Raw genomic sequence first — 16,611 nt, forward strand, 5'->3', positions numbered from 1 at the left:
TAAGTTTTAAGTGGGCAACAGCCACATGTGGCCACCGGCGTGAGTGTAGATCATCTTTCTGACCCCCAGCAAGTGAATGGTTTGTATCCCTTATTTGATTGAACACTTCTTTCCAGGAGCCGGGTGGTGTCTCCAGTCATCGATGTGATTGACTGGAAGACTTTGCAGTATTACCCCTCCAAGGACCTGCAGCGCGGGGTGTTGGACTGGAAGCTGGATTTCCACTGGGAGCCTTTGCCAGAGCGAGAGAGGAAGGCCCTCCGGTCCCCCATCAGCCCCGTCAGGTGAGGTTCTGTCACACATACTGCTTTACCGCCACTGTCCTCAGGATTGACTCAGGGGCCAAACTGTTTGGGACCTAATCCTGGCCCCACCAATTTCCTAGCAAGTTACTTACTCTGTGCTTCAGTTTCCTTATCAGTGAATTGAGGGTAAGAGGGTTGTTGGGAAGACTAAAAGTTACTGCATGAAACGCATGGAGAGAGTGCCGAGCACTCAACACTTGGTGTTATTAGTGTTATATTCTTACGTGAAGGGAGCCCAGCTTAAGTTCTTCCGGGAGGGTCAGTAGATCTACCTCCCCAGGTAACACTGGAGTTTCCTGACCTCAGGTACTTTCTTGCTAAAAAGGAAGAATTCAGCCAGATGAATGCTAAGACACCAGAACTCTCAAAATGTATCAAATTTTACAGTTGCTTGCTTGTTTTGGTTTTTGGACATGTTTGGGTTTTAGACAATTATCCTACCTAAGAAGATGTTCTAGATAACAAGCCACTGAAACTTTGTTGTAAAATAACAACAGTTTTTTAAACATTTTTTATTGTTTATTTATTTTTGAGAGAGAGAGACAGGCAGACAAAGTGTGAGCAGGGGAGGTACAGAGAGAGAGAGAGGGAGACAGAATCAGAAGCAGGCTCTAGGCTCTGAGCTGTCAGCACAGAGCCCGATTCGGGGCTCAAAGCCAGGTTCTGAACTGCAGTCTGTTCCTGCCTTCCGTCTGCCTAGGAGCCCTGTGGTGCCCAGCGGTGTTGTGGCCATGGACAGACATTACTTCCAAAACACTGGAGCATATGACCCTCTCATGTCACTGCGGGGTGGTGAAAACCTCGAACTGTCTCTCAAGGTATGTCCTGGACCAAGGGAGGAGTTCTGTGGAGTAGTGTGTAAGGTCCCAGCTTAGACGCGGCCATAAGAAACCGCCCTGGTCAGGGACAAGGCCACAGGCTGTGTATAAAGTCATGAAATGTAGTGTGTTTCTTTCCCTTCCCATGACTCTCATGCCGTATTTTGATTGTGCCCCCCAGCCTCCCTCTTGAAACCAGCTATCCAACCTGTGCATAGGAAAGGCCATGGCATCAGCCATCTATACTGTAGCGCAGGAGTTCCGGTATAGTCTCTGTTCACAGCACCGTTAGCATCTCGTTATTATGCACAGCACCCATAGGCCAAAACAAGTGCCAAACAGTTCTGTGCATTGAGTACATTGGTCCTGCCTTGTCCATGGTTTCAGCTGCCCATGGTCAACCTTGGCCCAGAAGCAGATGATCCTCCTTCTGAGGTAGTAGGTAGTAGCCTAAGACTAGGTCATGATGCCTTGTTATTCCCTTACTCCATCTATCATGTAGACATTTTATCATCTCCCATCACCACAAGAAGAAGGGTGGGCACAATATAAGAAGATATTTTGAGAGAGAGAAAAACCACATTCACATAACTTTTATTACAGTATATCATTATATTATTCTATTTTATTATCAGTTGTTAATCTATTACTGTGCCTAATTTATAAATTAAACTTTATCATGGGTATGTGTGTGTGTATATATATATATATATATATATGAAAAAACATAGTATATATAGGGTCCAGAACTATCTGTGATTTTAGACATCTGCTGGGGATCATGGAACATATCCCCCATGATAAGGGGGGAGCTCTATAGCTCCAAAACATAATTATTTGTCCTAAAAATTTAATGCCTAAATTTAGTGTTGAGTAACACGCAACTTCTCAAACCCTGGAATCAGATCAGACACCACCACCTTCATTTCCCATTCATGTCGATTTGAACACAAGACTTGCTTTTTCATCATAGCAATCGCTGAAAACCAACCCAATGAAGATGTACATTATCGAAAATGGCAGCCATCTGATGTTAAAACCATGAATCTCAAGCTTGTAGTTTGCAGAACTCCCAATAGATGTCACTATGTTTCTCTCAAGCATTTAAAATACCCTGCATGGCCCTGGGGCACCCCAGGGGTACCTTGGCACACAGTTTGGAAACTCCGTCTTTGGTGTGTTTCAGTTCATACGCTGCGTTTTGGGAGTAGGCAGGAGTTAGTGGAGAACAGTGAAAACCTTCCTAAAGAAGGAGAGAGTATGTTTAAGGAAAGTTTGATTTGCTCTCCACATAAGACTTCACAAGCTTGTAGAAATTCTCTGATCACCAGGGACTCCTTTTTCCCCGAGGAAGCAGCTTTGGGGAACAGGGGTGCTAATCCACATTGCTGTATCTCTAAAGATGCTGAATGTGTCCATGTGCTTTTGGGAAAGGGCCTGTTCCAGTACTGCACTGATGTGGTTCCCTTACTCCACTGGTCCTGTGCTGGGACAATGGCCCCCATTCTTCCCACACTGTCACTCCCCTGCCCAGAACCCCCAGATCTGGAAACTCTACGGCACCCTGAGGACTACCATTCTCTTCACCATTTTGTGTTCATGGTTTCCTGTGCATTTTGCCAGCCCCTGTCAGGATCCCCAACTCTGTGTCCTTGGAGTTGTGTTCAGATGCTTATTTTCTCCTTTCATGGCAGGCCTGGCTCTGCGGTGGCTCTGTTGAAATCCTTCCCTGCTCTCGGGTGGGGCACATCTACCAAAATCAGGAAGCCCAGTCCCCCTTTGATCAGGAGGCCACTCTGCGCAACAAAGTTCGCATTGCTGAAACCTGGCTGGGCTCATTCAAAGAAACTTTCTACAGGCACAGCCCAGAGGCCTTGTCCCTGAGCAAGGTAAGGAGAGATCCCTGCAGGGATTTCTGGGCCCACCATGGGGCTGCCAGCAGGAGGCTCGGCCAGGGAGTGCCTCTCCCTCCAGCTTGCAGGGAAAATAAAAGCTTCTGGCTTGTGCTTCCCTTAAGTCGCCCCTCTCAAGTAGCTCCTCAACTTGGCAGAGCTGCCCGTCTGTCCCAAGCATCTCCACAGAGCATCACTGCCGGTCTTGGCCTGCAGCCCCCTGAAGTCTGTGGGATGGCATCTAAGGGCTGTGATCCTGTATCCCAGGGCCAGAGCGCAGACTGGGCAGGGAATAAGCAGTGACAAGTCTCAGAGCACCCTTTCATCCCGGGCAAAGCACTCAAACTGTGGGATTATCCAAGGCATGAAACAAATATAAGTATAAAAATAAACTTAAAGGATCTGAAACAAGCCACAAAAAAATTAAAATTTTAAACATTTCATTAAATGTCCACAAACAGCACGTTTTCAACGGTCACACAGCCCAATTCTTGTGGAATTAGCACATAAATGCTATTCAACAGGAGACATGGGTTCCCATTATTGTCTGCTATGCTGGGAGTGGGGGCTCCGAAGATAAGATTTCTGAGACCCCACACAGGTCTTGCGACAACCCCCATGAGCCCCTCACCAGACCACCCCCTCCCCCCACCCCCACTGCTGGGTGTGCTCCCTTCTCTGATCCACAAACCTCCCCATCATCTGGTCACCCATGACTTCCACAAGGACAATAGCACCTCCTACTGGTAAATGAGAAGACCGTTTTTTCTGGCTTTTTAAAAAATATTCCTATTAATTCATGTTTTGGAAATGTTCTATGGCTGACATCAATGTTACGATTTTAATACTGTCACTGCAGATTCTGTCAAAATGCAGATTCCAGGGTTGCTGGCCCAACCTACTAAATCACAGTCTCTGGTATAGGACCTAGGAACCTGCACTTTTAACAAGTTCCTTGGGCATTTCTGAGCCAGTTGCACAGGGGATCACACTTTGGGAAGCATACCGAGAGCATTTCAGTATGACAGATTCAGACCTTCTCCTCCCAACATTTCTATCTGAGGAGTAAACAACGGAAAAAGCAGAATCACTTCCTTCAGCCTGTTAGCCTAGTTTCTCCTTGCCCGACTAGACTAAGACCATCAAGGTGAAACTCTGACATGGACTTGCTTGTCCAGCTCCCTCTCCTTTCCTCTCCTCAACCCAGGAAATATGATCTCTCTCTCTTTTTTTTTTTTTAATTTTTGGTCCTTCCTACCCCTCCTTAGCACCACTGTCTTCCCTCACAATATCCAGGATTTAATACTAAATGTATAGGTAGGTTTCCTTATATCTTATCAATATAGTCAAATATATAAATTTATACTGAAGTGTTAAAGACTTACCTAATATCCATCCCAGGACAACTGTATATAAAGGAGAATCTCAAGGAAAGGGAATAGTGTAGCCCAAAGGAATGATTCATTAATGGAGGAAACTGGGCACATTGAGGGGAAGAAAAGTAAACTTGCCTTGTCCCCACCCCATCCCACAATTTCCTATCTTATTTCATCTCAGTTGCCTTTAGGTCAGTTCCCGCCTCCATATGGCTCATTATGGTGCTGCACCATGCCAGTCTGGGTGCAAAGCCCTACCATTTTGCCAGCTTCCACTTTGCAGATTGAAGATGTGAAGAATTGTGGGGAGGGAGTGATCTCACAACCACACTGCTGGTTCTACAACTCTTTGTGGGGAGGACCCATCCTACTCTGTCCCTTCTAAACCTCTTCCCCCAACACATGATCTTCCCCACTCACTACAGCCCTAGGAAACCATGGCCTTGGTTCCCTCACTCTGTCCCATTCCTTCAGCTACTTCCCAGCCCCCTCTGTCCCTGCCCCACGTGCGAAGTGTGGTGAACGGCAGGCTTTCCCCACCTCACGCCCATGTCTTTCTCCTCCATCAGGCTGAGAAGCCAGACTGCACAGAACGCCTGAAGCTGCAAAGGAGACTGGGATGTCGGATGTTCCACTGGTTTCTGGCCAATGTCTACCCTGAGCTGTACCCATCTGAGTGCAGGCCCAGGTTCTCTGGAAAGGCAAGGCACACCCCCAGGAACATGAGAAGGAAGGCAAGGGGGTGGGCAGCCTCCCAAAACAGAACCTGTATATCCAGATGTTTGCCCATAAACCTGGCCACACAGTCCTGAGCTCAGGGGGACCTCAAAGGCTTCCATTCCTACCCCGAGGGAGGTGACTGGGTTGCCCCAAAATCTGTTTCAGGTCCCTTCAGCATGAAGGTGTGGCCTGCCTCCTGTCCATTGGGATTAGAGGCTTTAGCTTGACCTTGCTTATTTCCATGGCCTGAACCTGGAACCTTGAGCTACACTCAAGAAGAGAAGGAGAGGACTAGCACCTGACAGAGGGTGTCTTTACAGTGGGGGGAGGGGGTTCACTTTTGTGTGGATGTCCACTTGCAGCTCCACAACACCGGACTTGGCTTCTGTGTCGACTGCCAGGCAGAAGGGGACATCCTGGGCTGTGCCATGATGCTAGCTCCTTGCAGTGACAGCCGGCAGCAACAGGTGGGTGGTCAGGGTTCTCAGGGTAACAGCGAGGGAACACCAAAGAATGGTTTTTCCTGGGATGCACCTCACTTCTGTTTGGGGCACTTCCTTTCAGTGGCCCCATGTCCCCCACCACGATGGCCCATCCCACCTCTGCCCATGCTGCCCCCAGGCACGATCACAGACATGGGCCATCATCAGAGAATACAAGCATCCGAGCCTGAAGCAAACGGAGACTATCTAGCCAATGCTTTCATCTAACAGATGAGGAAATTGAGGCTCAGAGAGTGACTGGCCCAGGGATTGCAAACTCAGATATCCTCAGAGTTGGGGGGGATGAACACAGTGGGCTGGGTGGAGGCTGCCTGAGGAGCACGTGCCCATCAGAAAGGACACCTGTGCCTGTCCCCCAGCCTCAACACATGTTTTCTCTTTTGTATCAAAGTGGGTCCAGTATTATGAGATTAGCCCTGAAACTTAAAAGACATTGGAAAGCCAAAGTTTAAGGAAAATCTCCCTATTTAAATTAAAAATCTATAATCAGAGGTCTAAGTAATTGACACACATTTCCATCAGGGCATTAGAGTGTGTTCCCCACTTACAGCGGTGCCTCAAACCCACGACTGTGGTTACAGTCTTGTCTCAGTCCTCTGATTCTGAGTCCTCCCACACCGTGTGTTGAGACTTTCGGGGATTTAATGAGGCTCTATGGGAGCCAGAGTTCACAGAGGGGGATCTTTACCACACAACAGGGACCTGGTGTGTGTGTTTGTCTGTGTGTCTGTGTCTCTGTGCATGTGTCTGTGCATCTGTGTGGGTGTCTCTGCATATGCACGTGCATGCGTACGTGTATGTATGTGTGTGAAGCAGAGAAGGAGGGCTGGATTTGGAGCAGGTAGGCCTCGTGGCTCAGCCCACCACATGCTCCACTTGCTAGAGGATGGCTTACACACAGACGAAATCTCTGGTCCCAAGCTGCAGAGCGCTGGCCTCTTTCAGAAGGTACCCCGAGCAGTTTGGTCTGTGAGATCCCTTCCACAAGGAAGAAGTCTTTCATTCCACAGTCAGATGGAAAGCAGAGAGTACAAATACCCCTGGGGGGCAGAGGAGAACAGCACAGAAGCTGTACCGGGAATGTCAAGGCTGGTGGGGCCTCTCCCCAGGAGAGAGGGCTCTGATGACTGCTTGGGGAAGGACTGAGAGGCAGCAAGGAAGACAAATTGCATGACTTTCCCTGAGGTCCCACTATGCAGTGTGGCCAGACCTGTCAGTACCCAAAGTGGATGGGGCTGCCCTGGTGACAGTAAAAGCTGATGGCCCAAAGGGCAGCCTCAGAGAGATGCTGAATGAGCCTGACAGGCACCCTGCCTGCAGGGAGAGGCCCTTCCTTGAGCCAAGGTTCCTGTTCTTGGATACAGATGGCTCACCACAGGACCGGCTATTTGAAATTGACATTGAGAAATCCAGGTTAAAATGTAGGCCTAGTAAGGCCTAGTAGGGGCCTACACCCCTACCTGTGCTTCCTAGCCTTTTTAGGTAGTATCTTGTGGTTGCCCTGTGGGGACAGGATCACCCCCTGACCACAAATTTGGTTCAGATACTGAGACTGATAACTCTACATATGCAACACATGCACCTAATGAGACTTCCTGGCAGAGAACAGGGCAGGCTCCCAAGCAGGCCAGGAACTGGCTTGAGACAGCAAGAAGGAGCGACTGTCTTTGGATCTTATATGGTTGAGGGGTTGGCCAGGTGAGGCTTCCCAAGCTCTGGCTGGTCTTCACCTGGTTCGAACTTCCCACCAACACCAAAGAAGAAAGCACTGGGCTTTCTTATAAACTTGCCCAGAAGTGGGGCAAGTATATAAGGTGGAGGAGTGAGACTTGAATGTTCAGAGGTCAGACATTAGACAGAGTCAGACTCTTTGTTACACATCACGTAGTTCCTTTAAGAAGCTAATGAATGCTAAGGGCTCTTCCCCAGAAAAAAATACATATAAGCACAGCTGCCCAAAATGTTAACAATTTCCAGGGTTCATAGATCCCATGAAGCCCCCTCCGGTCCATGGGGCTCTAACATCCCTGGTTCATAATTCCTAGAAACTACAGGAATGGGTTAAAGGGTAGAACCGAATCTCCTCCTGCAGTGCCCCAGTGGTTGGTAAACTTTATGCTCTCAAGTGTCTGAGGAGAGAAGGGGGTAATTGAGTCAGGGGAAGGCTCTAGATGCAGCAGGGTCATTCCAGCATCCATGAAGTCCCCTTGGTTATCAGGAAGATCTCTCTGTATCTTAGGATATAGCTTCTCTTCAAAATTCCCACCACAGAATAACTTCCCAAGGTGGTGGGGAGCCTCAGTGATGCTGGCTGAGGGTCAGTGGGTCCACTTCCTTTCACAACCTGGATGAACCTAGAAACCTAGCCCACCCCCAAATCTCTTTTAGCCCGTGATGGGGCCTTTGCATTAAGGTATCATATCCCAAAGGCCTCTGTTAAAAACAAACAACAAAGTACACGTTGCTGGAGTTACTGATCAGATGAGTCAGGTGAGGCCCCGCAAGCCTGGGGACAAATGCCAGAACTGTCTCGGAGGGTCTGTAGTCCAGCCCTGCAGGGAGGACTGGTGAGGCCAGGCTTGGCAAAGCAGGTTCTGGGATCCTGGAGGTGGGGGATAGGGTAGGGTTGGGGTCAAGGGTGGGGAAGGGGAGGCCTGCATCTGAAGTGCCCGTGGGGAAGCAGGTGCTCAGGACCCATGTGGTCTCTTTCCGCGTTGCCCTTTACCAGTGTTCCAGAACACAGCAAAAGGCACTCACGCCTGGCGCAGGAGAGGAGGCCATGGGCATAAAGTGCTCAGTGAGGAAGCAGTATAATGCGGTGCGAACAGCTTGCCACTTTCTAGCTGTATGACATCAGAGGCTTCTGAAACCCTACAGGTCTTGGTCTCCTCTCCACCTGGGAATAATGCAGTGTTGGGCATGCAAACAGAATGTTCGCTTTTGTGGGTTTTCTGATTCTTCATGGGGAGGAGGGGACTAGCAAGGACCTCATGGCTAGCAAAACTGTGAACTGGATAAGCTGACAGTCCTTCTCCTGAAAGCACCTAGACGTGCCGTATAAAAAATTAAGAAGAAACACATAAGTAAGTGACTTGGTAACAAAGGGAAATCTCCAGGGGCCAAAAATCAAGAGACAACTGAAAATAGAGCCACAGGGCATTGGCCACGGATACATGAGCCCTACACGCAGGAGTAGTCAGTGAGAGCCTACTTTCAGCCCATGACAGATGAGAAGTTGGAAATGAGATGCCATAGAAAGTCAGCTTTGACCTTCAAAGAGTTACCTACCTATGAAAAGTTTGACTAGAAAAATCCACCCATTGCCACAGGAAGATGACAAGGAAGTGTCTCCACAGGGTCTTTGTATAGGAAAAATTACTCTTAAAAATTTTGTTAATCACAAATCTGAATCTAATATGGGTTTAGAATTCAAATGTATATGAATTGTGTGGTGTGAGAATCCTCAAGCAAGACTGGAGACCTAATTTTGGGGCCCAGTGCAAAGTGAAAATGTGGGGCCCATAGTTCAACAATTATTAAGAATTTCAAAACCGTGTAACATCTTGGGGCACCTGGGTGGCTCAGACAGTTGAGTGTCCAACTTTGGCTCCTGTCATGATCTCATAGTTCATGAGTTGGAGCCCCACGTCAGGCTCTGTGCTGACGGCTCAGAGCCTGGAGCCTGCTACAGATTCTGTGTCTCCCTCTCTCTCTGCCATTCACTTGCTCGCTCGCTCTCTCTCTCTCAAAATTAAAACAAAAACATTAAAAAAAAAAAAAGACTTTCAAGATTGGGTGCCTGGGTGGCTCAATTGGCTAAGCATCTAACTTTGACTCAGGTTATGATCTCACAGTTCGTGGATTCAAGCCCTGCTTCAGGTAAGCCCTGCCTTTCCTCTCTCTCTCTCTCTTTTCCTCTCTCTTTGTTTTTCTCTCACTTGTGCCTTCTCTCTCTCTCTCAAAAAAAAAGTATTTCAAGATAGTAACAGTAGAGCATTAAACCAAGTATACTAAACAAAGGACACTAACCCCTTCTAAGCATGAGGCCCCATGTGAATGCACAGATCACTGAAGCAAACCCCATCTCCTAACCACAAAATTAACGTAAAATTCACTCAGGCTGCACTTAACAGGAGTAAACAGAAAATGGTTTTGTCGGAGCAGCTCTGCAGCTAGGGCACCCCAGCCTCCTACAGTTAAAGCCCCTCTGCAAAGATATGTACCATCCAATCACATAAAACACTAGAGGAAAAAATGACCATCAGTGAGAGTCAGCAGATGCAACAGACAATTAGTTACAGGCCAGGTGAGAGGCCAGGTCAGATCTCTCCGGAAAGAGATCCCTTGGGCCTCAGAAGTGTCCTTATCTGCCCTCCCGGTAGTGCACTCACACGACACACAGCATTCTTTATGTATGGCCTCATGCAGTGAAAAAGAATGCTGGAGAAACATGCCACAGCATAGAAATATGAATGCAACAGCAGCTGGCATGTGCAGATTTCAGAGGCTGGGTCTAGCCTGGCATCGTATGTGTGGGTGACCCCAATAGAATCTATAGATTGCCCCTTGTGAGCGCCCTATTGTCAGCGCCCTTTCCTTCTTCTCCAGCTTTGGAGAAGTTCTCCTAGCTGTGCTAACAAGCACCCCCTCTGTCCCAGCACCTGAAGCACACCGGCAGGAAGGAGATCCGCTTTGGCAGCCCACAGCACCTGTGTCTTGACGTCAGGCAAGAGCAGGTGACTCTTCAGAACTGCACTGAGGAAGGGCCTGCTATCCATCAACAGCACTGGGACTTCCAAGAGGTAAGTAATCTGTTCAAGAAGGGCTCAGCAGTGCTCTTAGCTGGGACCATGGCCCAGGGTCTTCTAAGGGGTCAGGTCGTATCATACAGGTCAGTACCCCTATTGTTGAACTTAATGACTTGGAGGAAGTAAAGCCAACATTGTAGCAAAGTTGGACCGCCAGCATCTTAAAGTGTACTCATTTGCCATGTCTCTGTAAAGCTCTGACCATGATCATGGCAGAGAGAGGAGATGGCCCCTTTTTGAAGTTTATTAGCTCAGGTCACCAGTAAGACCATGAAGCATGTTACAGAAACAGTCAACAACCTCAGTGGTGTGGTTTAGGAGCAAGAGAAAGTCCCTTCCTTCTCTACTTGGTGACAAGTGAACCCAGACTTGGGGCCCATACACATTCAAAGTCACCTTGGATCATTCTAACCAAGTCCTGTGGATAAGATACATCTTAGAAACAGCATGTTAAAATAAGATAAAAGATTAGTGAGTAAGATATACCCAGTATATTTCAGATATTAAAAACTAAGACTTTAAAAAAGCATCATGGGGCACCTGGGTGGCTCAGTCTGTTAAGCATCCAACTTCTGCTCAGATCTTATGGTTTGGGAGTTTGATCCCCACATCAGACTCTGTGTTGTCAGTGTATAGCCTCCTTCGGGTCCTCTGTCTCCTTCTCTCGCTGCCCCTACCCCGCTTGTGCTCTCTCTCTCTCTCAAGAATAAACATTAAAAAAATATTATCATTCAGTCATAAAAAGGTATGAAGTACTGTTCATAGAAGCTCTTTTTACAATAGCCAAGAGTAGAAGCAATGCAAGCATTCAATGATGGGTGAATGGATAAACAAAATGTGGTATGCATGTATATATATGCATGTGTATGTATGTGTATATACATATGTATATATGCATATGTGTGTATAAATGTAACATGGAATACTATTCCATGGAAAGGAAATTCCATCACATGCTACAACATGGATGAACCTTGAGACCATCACACTAAGCAAAATAAATGTGACACAAAAGGACAAATTCTATAAGATTCCACCTAAATAAGGTATCTAAAGTAGTCAAATTCATAGAAACAGAAAGGAGATCATGGTTACGAGGGGTTGGGGGGGAGGGGAGCATTAGTTAATAAATAATAGACTTTCAGCTTTGAAAGATGAAAAAGTTCTATTTGTTTCACAACATTGTGAATATACTTAACATTACTGAACTTTACCCTTTAAAAAGGTTACAATGGTAAGTTTTATCTTATCTATTTTTACCACAATACAAATTAAAAATAAAAGAAATTAGGTACCATGTATGCTACAAGATGGATGACCCTTGAAGATATCATACAAAGTGAAAGATGCCAATCACAAAAGGCTATCTATTATATGATTACCTTTCTAGGAAATGTCCAGAATAAGCAAATTCATTAACATAGAAAGCAAATTAGTGATTTCCAGTGGCTGGAAGGAAGGGACAGGAAGTGATTGTTAATGATAATGGGTTTCTTTTTACAGGGATGGTTGCATATACTCTGTGAATGTACTAAAAACCATCAAGTTGTATACTTTAAAAGAGTAAATATTATGGTATGTGAATTATATCTCAAAGATAAGTAAACAAATGGAAATGATCAGCGTTGTTGGTTAAAATGTTTAACTTTTCATAAAGAAATCAATTTTTGTTGAAGAAGGTATGGCTAGATTCAGTAGTACGTCTGGTGGATTTTGAGCAGGCCGCAGCTATAGTCTTCCAAACATGGCTGTTTTGGGCCCTTAGTGTATCCTTGATCTTTTACTCTCTACTGCAACCTGATGGCAGCAGTACTAAATTGCAGGAGTAACAGTGGGTAGAGTCAAACCATTTTGAAAGCAGAAATATACAAGCACAATGATAACATTGAATGTCACCAATATGCTATAGAGACTGAATATGCTCTATACACTGGCATGTTACTAAACAGAACTCTCTAAGAAATGGCACAATTATACAATCTCAATAAAGATAATTGAATTAATGATCTCAAGGTTTCAAATGATATTTATATTTAGGACTACCTAAATTATATTTTACACTAACCAACATAATACAGTTCCTTACCAGGTGAGTTCACACCACCTCTGTAATGCTTGTAATGATTAGCACAAATCTTAGAAATATCCTTCTTTGTGAACTGATTAACAGGGAATGGACTGTTTTTTTTCCTTTTTTTTTTTTCTTTCTTTTCAGAATGGAATGATTGTCCACATGCTTTCTGGGAAATGTGTGGAAGCTGTGATGCAGGAAAACAGTAAAAATTTGTACTTGCGCCAGTGTGATGGAAAAGCCAGCCAACTGTGGCGATTTGACAACATCTACACTGTGGATGAACGATGAATGCCTGTGTCAGAGGGAAAAGACAAGTTTAGCCATAACAGTTCATCCCCAAGGGAACTAAAAGAGCATGTGTATTTCATGAAGTCGACCCTTTTGTGTCTGTGCACCTGGTGATAGTAGAGAAGAAAGCTCTATGAATGAGTATAGAAAGTCTTTCCTTCTCGCCCCTTATTGCATCGACTGTTGGCTGTTTTAGAAAAAGAAAAAAAAGTGGATTCATTATTTCATTGTCTTCATCACTAGATGATGGTCATTACATAGTACGGAAGATTGTTGTTTTGTTTTGTTTTGTTTTTCCATTGAGCACTTGAGAATTGCTTTTATCTCTGACAAAGGAAAGAGGAATGGACTGTCTCGGGCAATACCTCCAGGATACATACATCCAATTGATAAATTTTTTGCAAATGGTCTTACCTTGGACTATGTGTAGCCAACCATGAAAATTAAAGTGTGAAAAGGGTGTAAAGGTCTGACAACCCCAAAACTTTGGATTAAGCTCATTAGGAAAAATTCCATGTTCACTTTTGAGCCATAGCTCAGAAGAAGGAAGGGAAGCCACTGAGCAAAGAACAGCGTTGAAGAGAAGATGGAAGAGCTTTGACCCAATTCTCCAGCTCAGCCTGGCCCCTGGAAAGAGTCAGCACACCTGGAATAGGATGTTTTCATGTAAATGAGAATTTCCTCCTTACTTTCTACCTCTATTTACCCTGCCCTAACCCTCCTCTAGCTTGGTTAACCCCAACCATAATCTCATGTAACATATTTCTCATTAGTCATTGGCATAGGGTCAGCTCAGACTAAGCATTCCTGATAACTAGGTATATATAGTGGAGAAGCTTTCCTGATGCCCTATTATAGGATTTTCATTGACTAAACCAGAAATAGCAACCTCTGTAAAGAGGCAAACCTCCCCAGTAGGAGAATGCCAGCATCTGAGCCAAAATTCACGTGAGAGGAACCAGAGTTGGGTGTTTATGTTCATTAGAGTTGATGTGGTCATCTCTGAGTCTTGGACACCCAAATGTGCCTGCAGGTTGAATGTTCACAACTGTAGGGAGAACGAGCCTCCACTAGAGCAGAGCCAGTGTTAGCAAGAGCTGAAAGGCTCTCCTTGGTGTGACCTGGCCTACCTAGTTTGGCCATAAGGAGCTGTGGAGTGGGGTTGGTTCTGCTGTTAAGAAGACACCATTTATGCCCATTTCCCCTCCAGGTGGCATTTACTCTTCATATGGTCAGCTTAGAAACCTCCTTTCAAAGATATTGACCTCCTCTGGGCTATCTCAGAACTTGGTGTGTTTCAAACAAGAAAAACTAGATAGGAAGTGGGGGTTTCTAAACAAGGTGTATCATAATTAACGTATTCTTTTTCCACCAGCTTAAGTCAACGGCCTGCTGCATTTCTCCTTCCTTAGAATACACTCCAGACCCGTGCTGTCTACAGTAGCCATTAGCTGCATGTGACTGTTTAAATGTAAATTCATAGAATTAAAAAAAAAATTAAAACTCAGTTCCTCAGTTGTATTGGTAACATTTCTAGTGCTCAATAACTTCCTGTGCCTAGTGGCTACTGTATTGGAGAGCATAGATATAGAGCATTCTATCACTACAAACATTTTTATTTGGATAGTGCTGATCTGGATAGATTCATCATCTCATTGAGAGATGAGATTGTGGTCACTGTCTTCTTTCTTCAGATATACGTATATTTAAAGCAAATTCCCCTACCATCCTGAGACTGAGATGGAACTAAAAATTCTCAGATGTCAACCTTGTAAATGGTATTAATAGTTGCAAAACAAAAATTAAACAAGACCTCTATTTTTTTAAATGAACTTAATTATTGGCATTGTGTTTGAAGTTGCTGGAATAAATTAATATAATTAAATAAAAGGCTGAATTCAATTGTGTAAGTTGTGTTTGACAGTAATTAACAAAAGGACCCAGATGGCTTATTGTTTAATTGGTGGAACAAAGAGAGAATGTGGGGTTCCTTGCTTCCTTAACCATCCCCATGATTTATTGCTTTATTATAGAAATGGCTGTCAATTCGGTCCCTGGCTGGGACTTACAGATCCTTAATTTAAACAAAACAGATGTCTCCATTTAGTTCTAATAGAAATTCAACCTTCTCCTCACAGTGTAACCAAGTGTTCAAATTATGTTCTCTGTGGACTCTGCTTTGATTGTATCCACAATGATCATTTTAAAAGTAGAGAAAACTGACAGTTGGAAGATTTGATTCCCAAGAGTTTTACCTTTACTTTTATAACTGGACTTTATTGTTCAGGAGTAGAGGCAAGAGATAGATGGACTATCTTGATAGTATTCAAGTTGTTGGTTCCAGTTTGTTCTCAAGGTCTTGCTAGATCCTTGTCCTCAGAGTCCATGAGACATCTCTTAATATTTTGGCTTAATCCAGAACTCCCCAAATTTCAATGTGCTCACAAATCAGCTGGGGATTATGTTAAGATGCAGATTCTGATTTGATAGGTCTTGGGTGGGGCTTGAGATTCTATATTCCTAATGAGCTCCCAGGGGATGCTGATGCTGATTTGTGGACCACTCTCTGAGTAACAAACATTTAAACATTTCCAGTAGTCTTCTGTTGTTACTTGGAACTAGGAGAGTCCTCATTGAACCAGTTCTTGAACTATTCTTTGCTTCTTACAGATCTCTTTTTGAACCCACATGGCAGGATGGTTTGATACTGTATGAGGTAGGACAACACACCTTGTTCAATGTAATTCCTTTTCCTTTCTCCCCTCAACACTTTTCCTTCTCAATCTGTCTACTAGCTCTGCTCTTTTGATCAGGAGAGTGCTTTATTTTTTGTTGTTCTTGCTGTTTGGTCTGTAGTTATGTTGTGATTTCCTTGCTTTCCTTATCTTGTCCTCAGCTTCTCCCTTTTTCTCATCTCTGATCAAAGCTGTTTTTCCAGTAGCCATGCTCTTGTGGCAGCTTTTCTCTGACTTTCCCTTTTCTCCATCTGGCCCTCTATGACCTTACATTACCAAGTACAACTGACTAATCTTGATGGAATGAACACCATTGGTTTCTCCAAAAGATTTTCAGAGCACTGATCACATCAATTAATTGCTCCATTTTTTAGCTCTTCTCAGCCTTCACTTCTCTCCTGGAAGACGCCAGCGTAGGAGGGAGTACAAATGCCATTTTGCATGGATATGGGATGATTGGTGCTACTGGAGGTGCTGCCGCTAGTCATGGGAATACGGCCCTTGCCTTGAGGAGGCAGCTGGGGTCTGGCAGGCAGGTAGCCCTATCTAGAGGATCTACAGAGAGGCAGCTGTAGGGGACCCTTGGGAGATGGGCCAGGACCTGTGACCTCTGGAAAATGGCTACATCTAATAACCAGACATAAGATTAGATGATCAAAAAACAAAATCTACCAAAGCCCGAAATTCGATTCTCTCAATCCTCAAGTTGCACAATAAAGATAAAGCACAACTAAGGAGGTGCCAAATCTACCCTTTAACATCGGAGTCTCTGGTAGTGACATAGAGTATTCTGCTCCCTTCAACCTCCCTCTGGCCTCACAGCTTCAGGGAGCCCCTGAAGAACTTCCAGCTGTCAGTATCTGCATTTCTTTGCCTGAGAAATAAAGCTGAAGAAGGCTGCTTTATGATGTGGGGCAGGCCAGAAAGTCATTCCCAGGGAGTGGTCCTCAATCAATGACTGCTAGGAGTAAAGATGCCTCAGTTCCTTTATCCTCTCCAACAGGATAACTCTGAGGTGTAAATTCCATACAGTTTCCCAGAGCTTACTGTGGGATTACACTCAGATCACCCACAGTGGTAGCTGGCTTGATA

The 16,611-nt window shown here is 45.1% G+C and overlaps 1 protein-coding gene across 1 annotated transcript in view; it reads left to right on the top strand.

Moving 5' to 3' along the window:
- The window catches only part of GALNT15 (polypeptide N-acetylgalactosaminyltransferase 15), a 45,219-nt gene extending 32,230 nt beyond the window's left edge, over positions 1-12,989 (top strand). Inside the window, exons 4-10 of the mRNA XM_039250596.1 lie at positions 117-284; positions 1,006-1,123; positions 2,818-3,012; positions 4,961-5,092; positions 5,474-5,578; positions 10,273-10,416; positions 12,638-12,989. Of these exons, the coding sequence (XP_039106527.1) occupies positions 117-284; positions 1,006-1,123; positions 2,818-3,012; positions 4,961-5,092; positions 5,474-5,578; positions 10,273-10,416; positions 12,638-12,784 (1,009 nt within the window). The 3' untranslated portion in view covers positions 12,785-12,989. The remainder of the gene's footprint in view (positions 1-116; positions 285-1,005; positions 1,124-2,817; positions 3,013-4,960; positions 5,093-5,473; positions 5,579-10,272; positions 10,417-12,637) is intronic.
- Positions 12,990-16,611: the final 3,622 nt, after the last annotated feature.

The sequence above is a fragment of the Hyaena hyaena genome, unplaced genomic scaffold (assembly GCF_003009895.1).
Source record: "Hyaena hyaena isolate Hyena2069 unplaced genomic scaffold, ASM300989v1 scaffold_375, whole genome shotgun sequence".
In the NCBI taxonomy this organism is placed as follows: domain Eukaryota; kingdom Metazoa; phylum Chordata; class Mammalia; order Carnivora; family Hyaenidae; genus Hyaena; species Hyaena hyaena.